Source organism: Pseudopodoces humilis, chromosome 7, assembly GCF_049639895.1.
Source record: "Pseudopodoces humilis isolate 2021_Gansu_Grassland_sample_001 chromosome 7, ASM4963989v1, whole genome shotgun sequence".
Lineage (NCBI taxonomy): Eukaryota > Metazoa > Chordata > Aves > Passeriformes > Paridae > Pseudopodoces > Pseudopodoces humilis.
In genome coordinates this window covers 10,954,029-10,968,336 of record NC_142206.1, presented here as the reverse complement: position 1 = coordinate 10,968,336, position 14,308 = coordinate 10,954,029, and the positions used below count along the sequence as shown (strand labels likewise).

Sequence of the window (14,308 nt, the reverse complement as noted above, 5' to 3'; positions counted from 1 at the left end):
CAGCTGCTGCAGCTGCTGAGTGTAAGGGATAATCCCCAGGCTTGATCCACCTATTTTGGAAGCCTTTCTGTTGATATCAAGGAAAAATAAGTCTATTCACCTGATTGTTCTAAGAATTAAGAAGGTAAAAAATAGCACTTGTTCATCATCTAGTGCCTTCTGATGCAGCCTGAAGAAGGCAGCAAGGCTGGGTGATGTTTGGCAGCCCTTAAGGGCCAGCTCAGGGGGTGAGCACATAGTAACCCAGCTCAGGCATGTGAGAAAAAAGCTTAAGAATTGTGTTATGATAAGGAACAGAGAAGAAAAATACAAAAATTAATCAGGAAAATGGTACTGCAAGGACTGTATTTAGGGAAGGGGAAAAAAATAAAATCTGCAGTGGATGTAAGCTGAGAAGACTGAGCCAAGGTGAATCAGAGGTCACTTTTTTCTGCAACTGTAATTTTTTCCCTCTTTTTCTCTTTTACTGACTACCACAAACGTTCTTCAGAAAGCTCCTTCTCTGTAAAATACATGTAATTTTTATGACCCATAGAATCACTGTACTTCAGCACCAGTCTGACTAATTGGGTCCTTCTCTATTCTGAAATAGAAGTTTGTATGTCCAGAAAATGTCTGGTCATCATGTGATGGATCTGAAAGGAGATTTTTGCTGCAATTGAAAGATTTGTCCTTGTGTTTAATTTACCTGTGCAGCACCTGCAGTGAGTGTGAGGGAGATACTAACACAGCAGCCATCCCTGTGCTGTGTTGGGAACAAAGCTGGTCTTAAACAAATTGCAGCAGAGCAAGGTACAAGCTGATGGGTATTTCCACAATGTTTAAATTGCCTTTGAAGTGTCAACTTCAGCCACACTTGCTGCTGCAAAGAAGGGATACCTAACTGGATAATTACCAGGGTTTCTGCCTCCAAAATTCATGGTGGCTTCATGTAAACCTGTACAGATTTGTTTGAAATGCCAATTAAGAAAAAAATAAAAAAGAAGTTCCGTTTTGGAATGGTCAGTAGATATTCACAGTTTAAGGCACCCTTAAATATTAGTAATTGAGGAGTCAAATGTATGTAAACAGATAGAGGGATTACAAGATGCTTATCTCTTTCTAGTGAAAGTTCCACAGAAAAAATGCAGAGGCTATTTTAGTTAAAAGAATACCTTTTTTTTTTTTTTTTTCTTTCAGATCTTAGTAAATCTTGTCTCCCTCTCAGATCAGTCAAGCCTGCTGAAAACAAATAACTCTGGGAAACAAACAACACATGATATTCCATATCTGATTTTTCCTTCTCTAAAGTAGAAAGATGTATTCATAAGTGCCAAGATATAAAATCCATTGAAAAGGAGACTGCAAACCTAGCCAGATGATTACTTCACTATTCTGCTAGAGGTAAAATGTCTAAAATTACTGATGTTTCCTACATATACACAGCACCAATTTCCACTCTGACAATCAATCTTCCCAAAAACAAACTGTCAAAAAACAGATCTGGAAAGAGCATGAACAAATTTAACATCATGTATTTTCAGTTTCTAGCAGTGTTTCACTAAAACACAGGGATTTTTGTCTTTAGCTTCATGCTACAAAATGCAACAGTGGGATTGAGGATTAAATTAATACCCCTGCCTCTAAGCTGTTCTTTACTAATCATTCATCATAAATTGGAGAAATAACAACTGGAGAATAAACCTCTGAACCAGCATGTGAAATAAAAAGGTGCAGTTGATTGGATTATGGAGCATGGACTCTACTGAAAAATTAGTGATTACAAGGAAACAACTACGTGTGTCTCTTTTTAATTTAAAAATCTCAACAAACTCAGCAAGCAGAACATATAACAAGAACTAAAGACAAATTTATTTCATCATAAAAGCACCTGCCACTGTTGCACCAACCTGCTTGCCATGAAGAGTACAAGTACACAGAGAAAGGTGTCAGTGGAGTGTAAAACAGCAGTTGTCAGACATAGAAAATATATTATGCCAATTTTAAGCACTGCTTGAAGGACTATAACCCAAGCAGCAGCTTTGCTTTTTATTTAGGGTTCAAAATCACAGATGTACAAGATGTATTTCTATGAACAGTCCTTACAAAAGTAGCTTTAGCACAGTAAAAGTAGCTCTGGTACATTAGTCAAACAGGCAATGATTTTAATGTAAATCTTTCCTTTTTCATTTAAAAGAAAGGAAGCTCCTTAGTCTAGCAGAAGGTTAATTCCAGGGAACATTATTTGAAATAGATTATAGCCAAGGCTTTACCAGCATCTGTTCATGAACAATCAGTTGTACAGGAAACATAAAAAGAATGATTTGTAATCTGTCAGATCTTTTCCACATCTGATTACACTAAAGTAACATCTAATTAAAAACCCCTTCTCCTTTATTCAGGTTCTTCCTTCGCAGAACTATTATTATTTCTGTATTGTTTTATGGTTTTCATAAATATTTTAAGGGATACTGGAATTGCTGAGCAAAGCAGACACTGGCCAGAGCAGTTTTTTTCTTCCAAATCTAATAAAATGTCATTCCACAAAGACTGATTTGCAATGCTTCTGCCACACAGTGTTCAGTGGAGGAACAGAGACAGTTCTCATTCCCTATTTACCTTCATCCTTATTGAAAATCATGCAGAGCAAAGAAATTTTACAGATGTAGTTTTTAAAATACTAAAAATATTTTAAACATAGAATTTTTCTCATTCACACCAAGAGCAGTGGCTTTAAAGGGGGCCAGCTTTGGCACAGACCAGGTGATGCTGTCAATGCCGGTGGCCAGGAAGAGTGAAAACATCTAGTACAGCATTGTTCAGGCATGCTGTCAGCAAAGTGAGAAGGAGAAGGAAAGCAAAAAAATCCTCAACAAGCCCTTTAACTCTTCTTAAGACTCCCTACTCATCACCTACTATGAAATTTTATTGATTTTAAAGACACTGAGTTTCATTTCACTTCTAAACCAACTCTAATTCAATTTCTTACATTCCAGGGACATTAAAAAAACCAAGAATTTTCATCAACCAAAACATGATTGGCTTAAATCAACTCTTCTCTCTGTATTTTGAATTTTTCCATCACATTCTGTAGCAATTCCTCACTAGGTCATGTCTGGCTTAGTAGCCAATCTCCCAGGAATACTCACTGAATTGGATGTCAGTGGAGGTTAAAATACATGGCTGTATTTCCATGAAATTAGAGAAAAGGAAGGGCTGATTTCCTGTCCTTCTATAACATTTATTTCTCAAGCAAAAGCACAAAATTTTGCATTATTTGTAAACCTGTACTATATTTTAAAGCACTTATTTACAGAGCAGACTCCACAACACTGCCAGATACAATCCAATATTCAGTGGAAAGGACTAGAGACCAAGGTCATGTGGCTACACAAGCCCATTCAGCAGAATATCTTGGAATTCTATGCCTAGCTGATTAAACTATATAATTAATTCCTGTCCATAGGAACAGCTTTACACTCCAGGCATAACTTAATTATCCAGTATGTGGGAAGATCTTCACACTTGCAAGAACTGGTCTCCTGAAAACACTGGGCAACTTTGGGAGCACATCAACAGCTGGTATCAATTGTTGTAACTACTGCAGCTTTGTGGTAATTGCTCTGTTTTATACTAACTGGGGATCTTCCTCACAACTTAATGTACATCAACATGAATCAGTACAACTAGTGTTCTCACTGTGAATAATTAATCATTCTGAGTAGCTGCATAGTCTTGAGACTATGTTATGGACAAATAGAAAAACGGGAAGGTTGGATGTGTACATGATAAAAAAAAGACTTCAAAAGTTGTTAAATGCTGTGTTGGGTTTGTAGGGACAGGTTTTGGTAGCAGAAGGGGCTACAGGACTGGCTTCCATGAGAAGCTGTAAAAGCTTTCTCCATGCCTGGCTGAGGCCATCCCTGGAGGCCCCAGGACAGACCCACTGCTGGCCAAGGCCTAGCCAATCAGGAATTGTAGCAGCATCTCTGATAACAGATTTAAGAAGGAGAAAAAGGTATTGTGCAGAAGCAATTGCAGCCAGAGAAGAGCAGTGTGAGAATATGTGAGGAGAACAGCCCTGCAGACACCCAGGTCAGGGCAGAAGGAGGGGCAGGAGGTGCCCCCGGTGCCGAGATTCCCCTGCAGCCCCTGGTGAGGCAGCTGTGTCCGTGCAGCACATGGAGGGCACAGGGATGCACAGATCTACCTGCAGCCCATGGAGGGGCCCACACCAGAGCAGGGAGAAGCCCAAAGGAGGCTGTGAACCTGTGGGAAGCCCATGCTGGAGCAAGGTCCTGGAAGGGATCCGCAGACCCATGGAAAGGGGAATCCATGCTGAAGTAGGTGTCCTGGTAGGACTTGGGACCCTGTGAGGGACCCACACTGGAACAGGCTGCCCTTGAAGGACCCCATGGAAGAGTGGCCCACATTACAGACATTTATAGACAACTGTTGCTCATGAAATGGACTCACATTAGAGAATTTCAGGGAGAACTGTCTCCCATGGTAGGTAGCCCACATTGGAGCAGGGGAATGACTCCTCTCCTGAGCAACAGCAGCAACAACCTGTGATGAACTGACCATAGCCCCCATTTCCCATCTCCCTGCACTTCTGTGAGGAGGAGATAGAGCTGAGGAAGGGAGAGTGGGAATAAGGTGTTTTTACAATTTATTTTATACTTCATTATCCTGTTCTGTTTTTCTTAACAATAAATGCAATTAATGTTCCCAAACTGAGTCTGTTTTGCCCGTGACGGTATTGGTTGAACAAATCTGTCCCAGTCCTTATCTCAACCCATGAGCATTTGTTATATTTTCTCTCCCCTGTCCAGCTGCAGAAGGCAGTGATAGAGCAGCACTGGTGGGTGCCTGGCATCCATCCAGTATCACCCATTGCAAATGCAAAGATACCTCTATTGCTTAGGATGTCTCTGTCCCTGAAACTGTTGCAGCACAAAAGCACCAGTGGCAAAGTGTCACTAAATGTTTGGTCTATTCTCATGTTCATATCTTTGAGCTATTGGTGGAAAATCACTTGAGACTATATGAAAGTATTTTAAGTATCTATCATGGGTATCATATGGGTCCTATCATGCTTCTGTCCAAAATAAGATAATTTTGAGGCTTTTTATTACAAAGAAAAATTACTTCTTTCCTTTAGAATTTCACTTTATCATTTGCTAAAATGTTGCTTTGACATAGGCTGTCCAAAACCAATGTTTTTTCTTACCATAGATATAGGAAACTCCAACAAGCTCAAAGATGGCAATAATGACAAGAGAGTAAGAGGCTGCGTAAGTGTCCACAAGCTGTAACATATACATCCCACCCTAAGAAAAGAGAGATAAAAGATTATTTGTGGCATTGAGGCAGGCAGACTGTAGAGGAACAGGACCTAAGGAAGCATCCAAATATCAACTGACAGGCTCATGCTGCACTATAGCTTCTTCCTTCTGGCTGAATGAATATCAAATCCAACAAGAAAGCAGAGGGTACACATGATTCTGCTAGCTAGGACAGCTTGGGAAGACTTTGAATTCAGTACTTTAGGACTGAACTGTGATCAGACCTTCCACCTGCAGTGTTTCAAACCACGTAATATTATGTCAAAAGCAAAATCACCATTGAAAACAGAACTACCATAATAATGAGTCCAGTTAATCTGTTTGGAAAGGATTTAATATCCTGTCTCCATGATGGAGTTAAGCAGCATAACCCAAATGAATAAAGGACTGAATCCTTCCTGGGCTTTACAACAGCAAAATTGGGCTAGTAGGTGATGAGGTAAGGGGGAAGAAAAGAAAGAAAAAAGGGGTGAAAAGATGGATAAAATACCAAGATTTCATGCATCTCATCCTGAAATTATATATAATGCTGAAGGTATTAGTGAAGAAGACACTGAAGTTTATCAATAGTAGATGGGGATCCAAGTATTAACTCCACAGTTTGCTGAGACCATCAGTATATAACTTATCTCAGAGGAAAGGCTTTCAAAACAGGTATGCGTATTTACATAACATTCAAAATGGGTTGGTTTGTTTTTTCTTTATTCATAGAATGGGTTGGATTAGAAAGAAACCTTAAGGATTATTTCATTCCAAACCCCCTGCCGTGGGGACATTTCCTACTATCCCAGGTTGCTCTAAGTCCTATCCAACCTGGCTTTGAACAATTCCAGGGATGGGACAGCCTCAGCTTCTTTGGGAAGCCTGTGCCAGGGCCTCACCACCCTCACAGGGAAGAATTTCTTCCTAATGAATAATCTAACCCTTCCCTCTGTCAGTGTGTGTTGAATATTTAATTTATTTTATTATTTTGGAGATGTTTGGCTAGAAAAAATTTTAAAGCCCTGGCTATCAGAAAGATTTGGGCAGCAAAGTCTTTAAAGAATATCTCAGAGCATCTATTAATTTATTTTTTTTTTTTTTAATAAGACTTTCAGACACACCATGTGTCACAGGCGGCAGAATTCAGCTAAACCTTTTGCAGCTTGTGCAGGAGGAAAGCAGCCACCAGAGGGTGACTGGGGGCAGACAGTGATGCTGAAAGCCAGTGTCATTACCTGAGTGATCATAGGAAATCCCATGATGAAGAAGGACACACAGCACCCAAGAGTGAACAGTGCCTTGTGCGTACGTAAGTACTTGGGGAATTCATCTGACACAGAGGTCACAATAGTCTCAATGGTGGCAAACTGAAAAACAAAAAAAAAAGGGTTCATTTCAGTGTACACAAAGTGTTCCAACTGGATATAAAACAATATCAGAGAGTATTTTGAGTCCTAGGTGTTAAATGGTCAGATGGCAGCACCAAACCTCTGCCAAAGTAATTGCCATCAACTTTGATGGCCTTACTTCATTCCTCTTTTTTCATGACTCACTGCCCACATGGGAAATAGCAATCAATTGTATGGTACTCCAAACCAATAAATAGGAAAATCAAAAGGAAAAGAGTGGGACACAAAAGCAGTTTACCATAGTGTCTAATCCAAGAGTTAGAAGCATCAAAAAGAAAATTATAGCCCAGAAGGGAGAGAGGGGCAGCCTAGTTAAGGCTTCTGGGTAAACCACAAAAGCAATCCCAGGACCTAGAAATAAGAAAAATAAAGGTTGTCAGATTCAATCTTTCTTACTTACAGAAAGGCTTAAGCATTACTGAATTTAGCCTTACCTGATTAATTTCTATTTACACTGTAAATTTCAAATTACTTATTTACTTCAACTTTCCAAGCAGAATGCAAATTCTAAAAATAAAATGCATATTCTAAAAATTCTAAATGAAAAAAACAGTATACCAACACACTGATCCAAATTTTTTTAAAAAATTATCAAAAATTGCACACTGCAGCCACAAATTGCACACTGTCCTGCTCTGTGATCAAATTCCTGCCACTTCCCTGCCAATTAGCAACCTATGGCAAACATCCACACCTCCGTGCTACAACATGAATGAAAATGCAAATACTCTTCTTCAACTCACTGCCACACTGTTAAATGTGGATAGAATATAAAATATGCCCAGACCTGATACTAGACAGAAAGTAATAACTACTGTGACTCTAAAAAAACCCACAAGAAAACCTGAAATAATGTAGAGCACCAGAAATAAGGAAATGGAATCTTTTAAAGCTTAAATCAGGAATTTTCTATTCTTTTTTGTTGCTGTTTTTGTTTTGTTTTATTTTATATATTGGGCTTTAATTTCTACTCGCCATAAAGAAAAAGTATTTTTATAAGTCCTTATATCTGTTTGGGAGCAAAGGGTGCAGGGCTGTGGTGGCAGCATTACAGTAGGTGGCACTTCTTTATTTATCCCAGCTGAAGGGATGCCCACTTCAAGCACTCTGAGAGACGCTTCCTGCCAGGTGAGATACAAATGAGAGCCAAATTGTCCTCATGCCAAGAGAATGGGCTCCCCACTCACTCTGCCCTGGGCATTTCTCCTTTAGATCATTGTAACCTCGTTCCTCCAGCTACACATGCTGGTTGTGTTCAAGAGAGAACTGCTGCTTGCTCATGTACTGAGAAAAATACAGTTTAAGCACCATAAAAATCATCTCCTTGAGCAACTTGTGAAGTGCTTGGGTTTCCTTCTAAGCAAAAGGCAAATAAAAGAGTTCAAAAACAGTAAAAACCAGAACCAAAACAAGCTCTGTACATGACTCAGTAAGTGCTTCTGCCTTTAAAATGTGCTGCAAAAAAACTGGTTTCTGCATGTAGAACCACTATTGTATTTACAAATACAAATACCTCTTAATCTCTTGATTAGAGATTTTTTCTTGACTGTTGGAGATAAAGGCTCTGTTTAAACTTGCTGCCTGCATATAGAAGTTTAATTAAGTCTCAGAATAATGAGTTCCCATTAATCACACTTTTAGGAAAAGTTAAATTATAAAATATGAAACTGCACATGTCTCCATATCAGTCCCTCATAACTCTTTTAGATAACACGTCTGGTAGCATCCAACCACAGGAAATAGTCATAGGGAGGCTAGCTCCCATTTCTTCCATATTCCAAGATCTGATGGGTATGAACTCTTTATAAAAAATGTATTAAAGCCAGGAAAACTCCAAGCACTTTCTATGTCTTAAAAAGTAAAATTAGATTGAACCTTTATTTTAAAGCATAACATTTTTCAAATACACTATGTTCTTAATCAGAGAGTGGAACAAAAAGAGATTGTGCCATCTTTCCCTCCATGTTTTATTTCTTCATCAGATAAATGAGTTTTTCCTGAAAAGAAAATTCTAAATGAAAAAACGTACTATGGTTTTCAGGTTAATATTTTAAGAGTACAAATAAAATAAAAAAATTAAAAACCTTTCTTATTTATATCAACATTTTCATTTAAGGATTTGAAAACTTGAAGGGAAATTATGTTTCATCATCATTTTGGCTTTTTTCTCCTCCACTGCAAGAAGAAATACAACTTTAGAATTAAAAAAAAACCAAAAAAAACAGGCAATGACAAGGGCTGGTTCTTTACACCAGTGCTTGAGTTTGCTTTTTAGCTATGGTTATGCAGTCCACTACCTCAGTCCACAATTACCTTTAATCTTCACTTTCTTCCTATTGCAAATTCATCTTCTATTACTTCACTATATTTTGTTTCCCCCTGTCATGGAGAGCAACAAAGCCTCACCCTCATGAAATAATTTTACATGATCTGAACGGGCTCTTACAAATGCACTCACAGCTGTTCCTACCCCTTGGAACAGCTGGAAATCGAGAACTCCAGCCTGGGACTAGTTGGTCACTCCAAGACTACCAGCAAGTACTCATCAGAAAATTCTGTTTTCTGAATATTTCACCATCTCCAGAGAGATGCATCTGCTGAGCCAAGTGTTCCCTCCACCATCCCTGACAGTCATGTCTCTCATCCCACTTCTCTGCATCTCTTTGGAGCTTCCACTGCAGCTCCACCCAAGCACAGCTTCTTTAGCTCTCACTCAATACAAATCATTTTGGTGAGTGCAGTGTGGTTTAGATTTTGGGGCTGCTTTTGTTGTTTGTTCCAGAATGGAGGTAAAGTCTAAAATAAAAACATTAATGTAAACATTACTCCTAAAAACTCCTATGACTCCCTGACAGGAGGGTGCAGCCAGGTGGGTGCTGGGCTCTGCATCCAGGCAACAAGCAACAGGACAAGAGGACATGGTTCAAGTTGTGCCAGGGGAGGTTCAGGCTGGAAATCAGGAAGAATTTTTTTCTTTCTGGAAGGGTGGTTTAATGTTGGAATGGACTGCCCAGGGAGCTGGTGGAGTTCTCATACACCAAAATCCCTGGAGTTGTTATAGCAATGTCTAGCAATTAGACTTACGGTTTAGTTGGCACGGTGGTGCTCAGCTCTACCAATTAAGACCTTTCAGATCCCCACTAATGACCATCTCTCTTCACTAACCAAGATGTTCTAATTAGTACTTCAGAAATGTTTTACTTCTCTATGGAGGCACCTCCTTGCTCCCCACAGTTCAGAAGCACAATTCACCCCTCCCACCAGATTTCTCCCACCCTCCTCTCATCCAAAATTACCACCACCAGAGATAACTTTTACCTTGAAGAGGATTTGGCAAACAGCAGCAGAGACCAATGAGAAGCCAAATAATCCCTCAGACTACATAAAGGGACCATCCCACTCTACCCTCAATTAGTCATTTACACCAAGGGTTAAAATTAGTCTCAAGTTCCTTCCTTCTCTTACCAAGCAAGTGATTAAGAGGTTTTAACTAAAATCTGGACTTCCCAAGGTAACTTGCCTTGTACAGAAATGCCTACTTGTGGTTTACCAATCCAAACACCAGTTTGAAGCCATCATTCCCCCCTCCAATATCAATGTTATCATTAATAACAGAGCTGGAAGTGCCATGCGGTGCCTGCCTAAGTAATGAAATGCCAACAAGCCCTACCTTGGTCTGCCACAGCTTCAATATTCACTTTGAGCTCGTTTGCCATGAAGCCAATAACTGAGAAGATGACAAAGCCTGCAAATATACTTGTGGCACTGTTGGTACATGTGACTATCAACGTGTCCCTGCAAAGAAAGCACAAGAAGACTGCTGGGATACACACAAGGAAGGTTTTGTATATACGTTTCAGGAGTTTCTCATGAGCGCACACATCTTGTGGGGATGCTGATGAAGGCACACTTTTATACTCATCAGGTACATTTGATGCTGATCAGAGAGCACAGAAGTCTCCACAGCACCATCAGGAATCAGGTCTGCAAGCTTCCATTATCCATGTGCTGTGTAGGAGCCACAGACCATGCAGGAGGGCAGGCACATCTGCTCTTGGCCTCTCTGAAGAACAGAGTCAGTCATGGTGACATGATTTGTAACACATTTTCTAACACTTTGCCTCATGAGGACATCTGCTCTCTATTAGATATGGACTAACCACTGCTGTCCAGGTAAGATGACTTTTGTCTTATCCTTCTTGTACTCATACACAAAATTCCAGGATTAAGCTTTCTGTATATTGCAGAACTCACTCAATCACCTTCCTATCTATAGAGGGAGGATTCCTTGGTACATTTTCCCATGGTAATTATTGTCAAGGGAATCTTAAGAAATATATAGCTGAATGTCTTGCTACAGCAAACCAGCCATTATGAGCTCCATCCATAGCTGTTACATTCTTGATAGGATTTTTTTTAACAATATGCATGTCCAGAGAACTTCCCCATAAAATACTTTCTCTTTAGAAAAACAGATTGCTCACTTTAAATGTTTGGGGTTTTTATGTTGGCTAGCATTGCTTATTCCTACTACTATTTTTTTGTCAGGAACTGAATGAAATACAACTTGAAAAGCTGTCAAAGAACCTCACTGGCTGAGCTTCCAGCTCACTCAACCTGAGCTGGCAAACTTTTAGAATTTCCAACAGACCACATCTTAATGGGAATGATTTTGTTAATCTTTTAGGTCTGCAGAAAAAAAAATGACAATGTGCTCTTTGGAATCATCATCTACTAACCTTCTTCCTTAGATAGGTTTGAAATACTTCAGTCATTCATAATGAAGTCAATTTATGTAAATTTACTGCAATTATAGGTTTTCGACTATGTTTAAAATTAATGTGTAACTGAAAAGTACAATTGCTGTATTAAAATGTAATGAATATAGAAATTGAAAGAGAAAATAGTCATGCTTCATTTCAGTATTCAAAGTTGTGTTGAAAAATTAAAATATTAGCAGTAACTAAGCTTTTCTAATTATTTCTGCTTCAGTCTCCCATATCCCTCCATAACGCAGGTAAAGCATGTGTTTGGTATTAGTACTGTAATATTTTTATACTTCATTACCATGTATTCCCTTCAAAATCTTCATTAACATCTTACAAACTCCACAAAACATTGCTAACTTAATGCAGAAAGGCAACACGATGTTTCTTCCATTTTTTCCCCCTAATATTCTGATTGTAATTATTCATTAAAAAAATATATGCTCAGGAATAGCATTTTCAAAAATAGGACCCAAAGGATTGTTGGGTGGGAGCTACTGTGTATGCAACTGTTAGCTTTCATCCATATTTTGGGTTAATTTCATTAAATTATTTTTGAGCGCTAGTAAAAATGTTTTTGAAATTCTTAATACTCTGATCTACATTTTTAGTTAAGTATTTTGGACTCTGTACTTAGAAGCCATAGGATATGGCATGGAAATCCCAAGGAGTGTTTGCTTTGAAGTCTTGATTGGGGAAAGTTTTTGAGCATCCTCTTGGGTGAGTCTCTGCACATGCTGCTGGCTGTCCTGAATCAGCACCTCTGGCATTGCAGGAACTGGCAAAAGTTTGCTTCAGACTGACTAGAAGCTGTAAAATAGCAGGGAAGCACTCTACTAATGCCACTTGCTTTCATGTTTTCCATCTGAAAACATTTTAGCTGGCCAACTTTTGTATGAAAAGCTATACAGTGACTTTTTCCCTTGTAAAAATAGCTTTCAGTGATTTCAAATAAAAGTAATTTTAAATTTCATAGCATTAAATTACTCTGTACCTGTAAAACCACAGTAAGAGTAATTGGAAAAAGAAAGAACATTTAGGAGATGTAAGAATCACATAAATGGAAGTTCCAAATTAGTCCTGCATGTTTCACAATGCAACCTTCAGCCCACTCTACTCATGGGCTGTCCTTCCGCAGAGCTGCCAACTGATTCCGTTTCACTGCTCACAGCTCTTGACACATCCCAGATTGCCCTTCAACCTCAACCTCCTGATTCTGAAAATGGGGAGCCAGTAGGAACTTTAATAAGCCTAAATTCTCATCTTGAGACTAGTAGATTAGGACCTAGGGAGAGGAGAAAATACACAAAACCAAAAATGGTTAAGTGTAAAAATCACACATACACCAAAAACACAAACAAACAAAACAAAAATAATCAAACAAACAAAAAAACAGAAGAGAGGAAAAAAATACAGGAGGGAAAAAACTAACTAAAGGACAACAGGGGAAAAAATGACAAGGGAATAAAACATGAGATGGGGATCTTACAAAGCAGATTTTTGCAAGGTGAAGGACAACTGGTTTTGGACAAATATATTTCACTCTTACACACCTGTAGCAGTTGTTATGGAATTTGTTGTATGAAGAGAGGGTAATTAGACCTCCCCATGCTGCAGACAAGGAAAAGAAAATCTGAGTGGCAGCATCCTTCCAAACCTAAGTAGGAAAGAAAATAGCATCAGCTTCAGGAAAGAGTGTTAGACCAACAGATGTCAATAGAATATTTAAAAGCAAAATCCTGCCATGAAATACATCAGGCCCATTTGATAAGGAGCACTGTTCTTGTTGAGCCCCTACAAAAGGACGATATAAACCTTTCTGTGTATGGAAGACAGAAATATAAGAACTATATTGTTTGATACATATCAGCTCAAATACATTCAGAAACAAAAAATACAAATCAAGAGGGGAAGTCTGCATCAGATACTGATATTTTATCTGCCAATGACCCTAGATAATACTTTACCCATATAAGATGAAGAACAAGTTTCCACAGATGACAACACTGCCTCTGCACATGTAAACTGCCTGCAGCAGACCACAAGAGATCCATGTGATTTATTCACCCCAGCAGCTCTAAGTGCAATAGCAAACCCACCATAGCATCAATCAGCTTCTCCCACTTGGGTGTGATGAAGTACCAGATCCCATCTCCAGCTCCAGGTAGAGTTACTCCTCTTATCAGAAGGATGATGAGAACTATGTAGGGGAATGTAGCTGTGAAGTACACAACCTGGACAGGGCAGAGAAAACGTTTCTGAAAGGGCTGATTTGGATAAGAAGAGAGGAGGGGAAATGTAAGTGCCACTACTGCCTGAAGAAGGCAATTATTCAGGCTCAGAGACAAGAGTCAGGGGATAAACTAAGAAAACAACAGGGTTATTTCCCTGGAAATCTGAAATTTTATAGCTCTCCTTGCTGCTGGAAACATTAATAACAACAGAGATGAGATAAGATAAGAAGATAAGATAAAATTATAAGATCATAACATTATGATACGATTATAAGAGGTGGAATTCTAGACAGAGGAGTGAAGAAATTTCCTCTCTCCATCTGAAGAGGAACAATAGGAATTTAAAACTAAATACCACTTTTGATCGTTGTCCAGAGTGAACTCTCACAGTTCAGTGGAAATTAAATGAGAAGTGCTATTCAGTAACACTTACATTTCTGTAGTTTTCTTTTGTATTTAACTTTAAAAAAAAAATCTAAAAAATTTTTATTACTGTTTGTACCTCTTAATAATTTCTTATAACCATGATGATAGTTTTGGTCCAAATTCAAAAAAAGGAAAGTCTGAAATTATTTAGACCTAATAATCAC

The 14,308-nt window shown here is 38.7% G+C and overlaps 1 protein-coding gene across 3 annotated transcripts in view; it reads right to left on the bottom strand.

The window, feature by feature from the left end:
- SLC6A5 (solute carrier family 6 member 5) overlaps positions 1 to 14,308 on the bottom strand; it is a 34,846-nt gene that overhangs the window by 6,815 nt on the left and 13,723 nt on the right. For all 3 annotated transcript variants that reach the window (XM_088057342.1, XM_088057341.1, XM_088057340.1), the window contains 6 exons: positions 13,584 to 13,718; positions 13,038 to 13,141; positions 10,389 to 10,513; positions 6,957 to 7,069; positions 6,545 to 6,676; positions 5,213 to 5,312 (listed from right to left, as the gene is read on the bottom strand). In XM_088057342.1, coding sequence (XP_087913468.1) covers positions 5,213 to 5,312; positions 6,545 to 6,676; positions 6,957 to 7,069; positions 10,389 to 10,513; positions 13,038 to 13,141; positions 13,584 to 13,718 — 709 coding nt within the window. The remainder of the gene's footprint in view (positions 1 to 5,212; positions 5,313 to 6,544; positions 6,677 to 6,956; positions 7,070 to 10,388; positions 10,514 to 13,037; positions 13,142 to 13,583; positions 13,719 to 14,308) is intronic.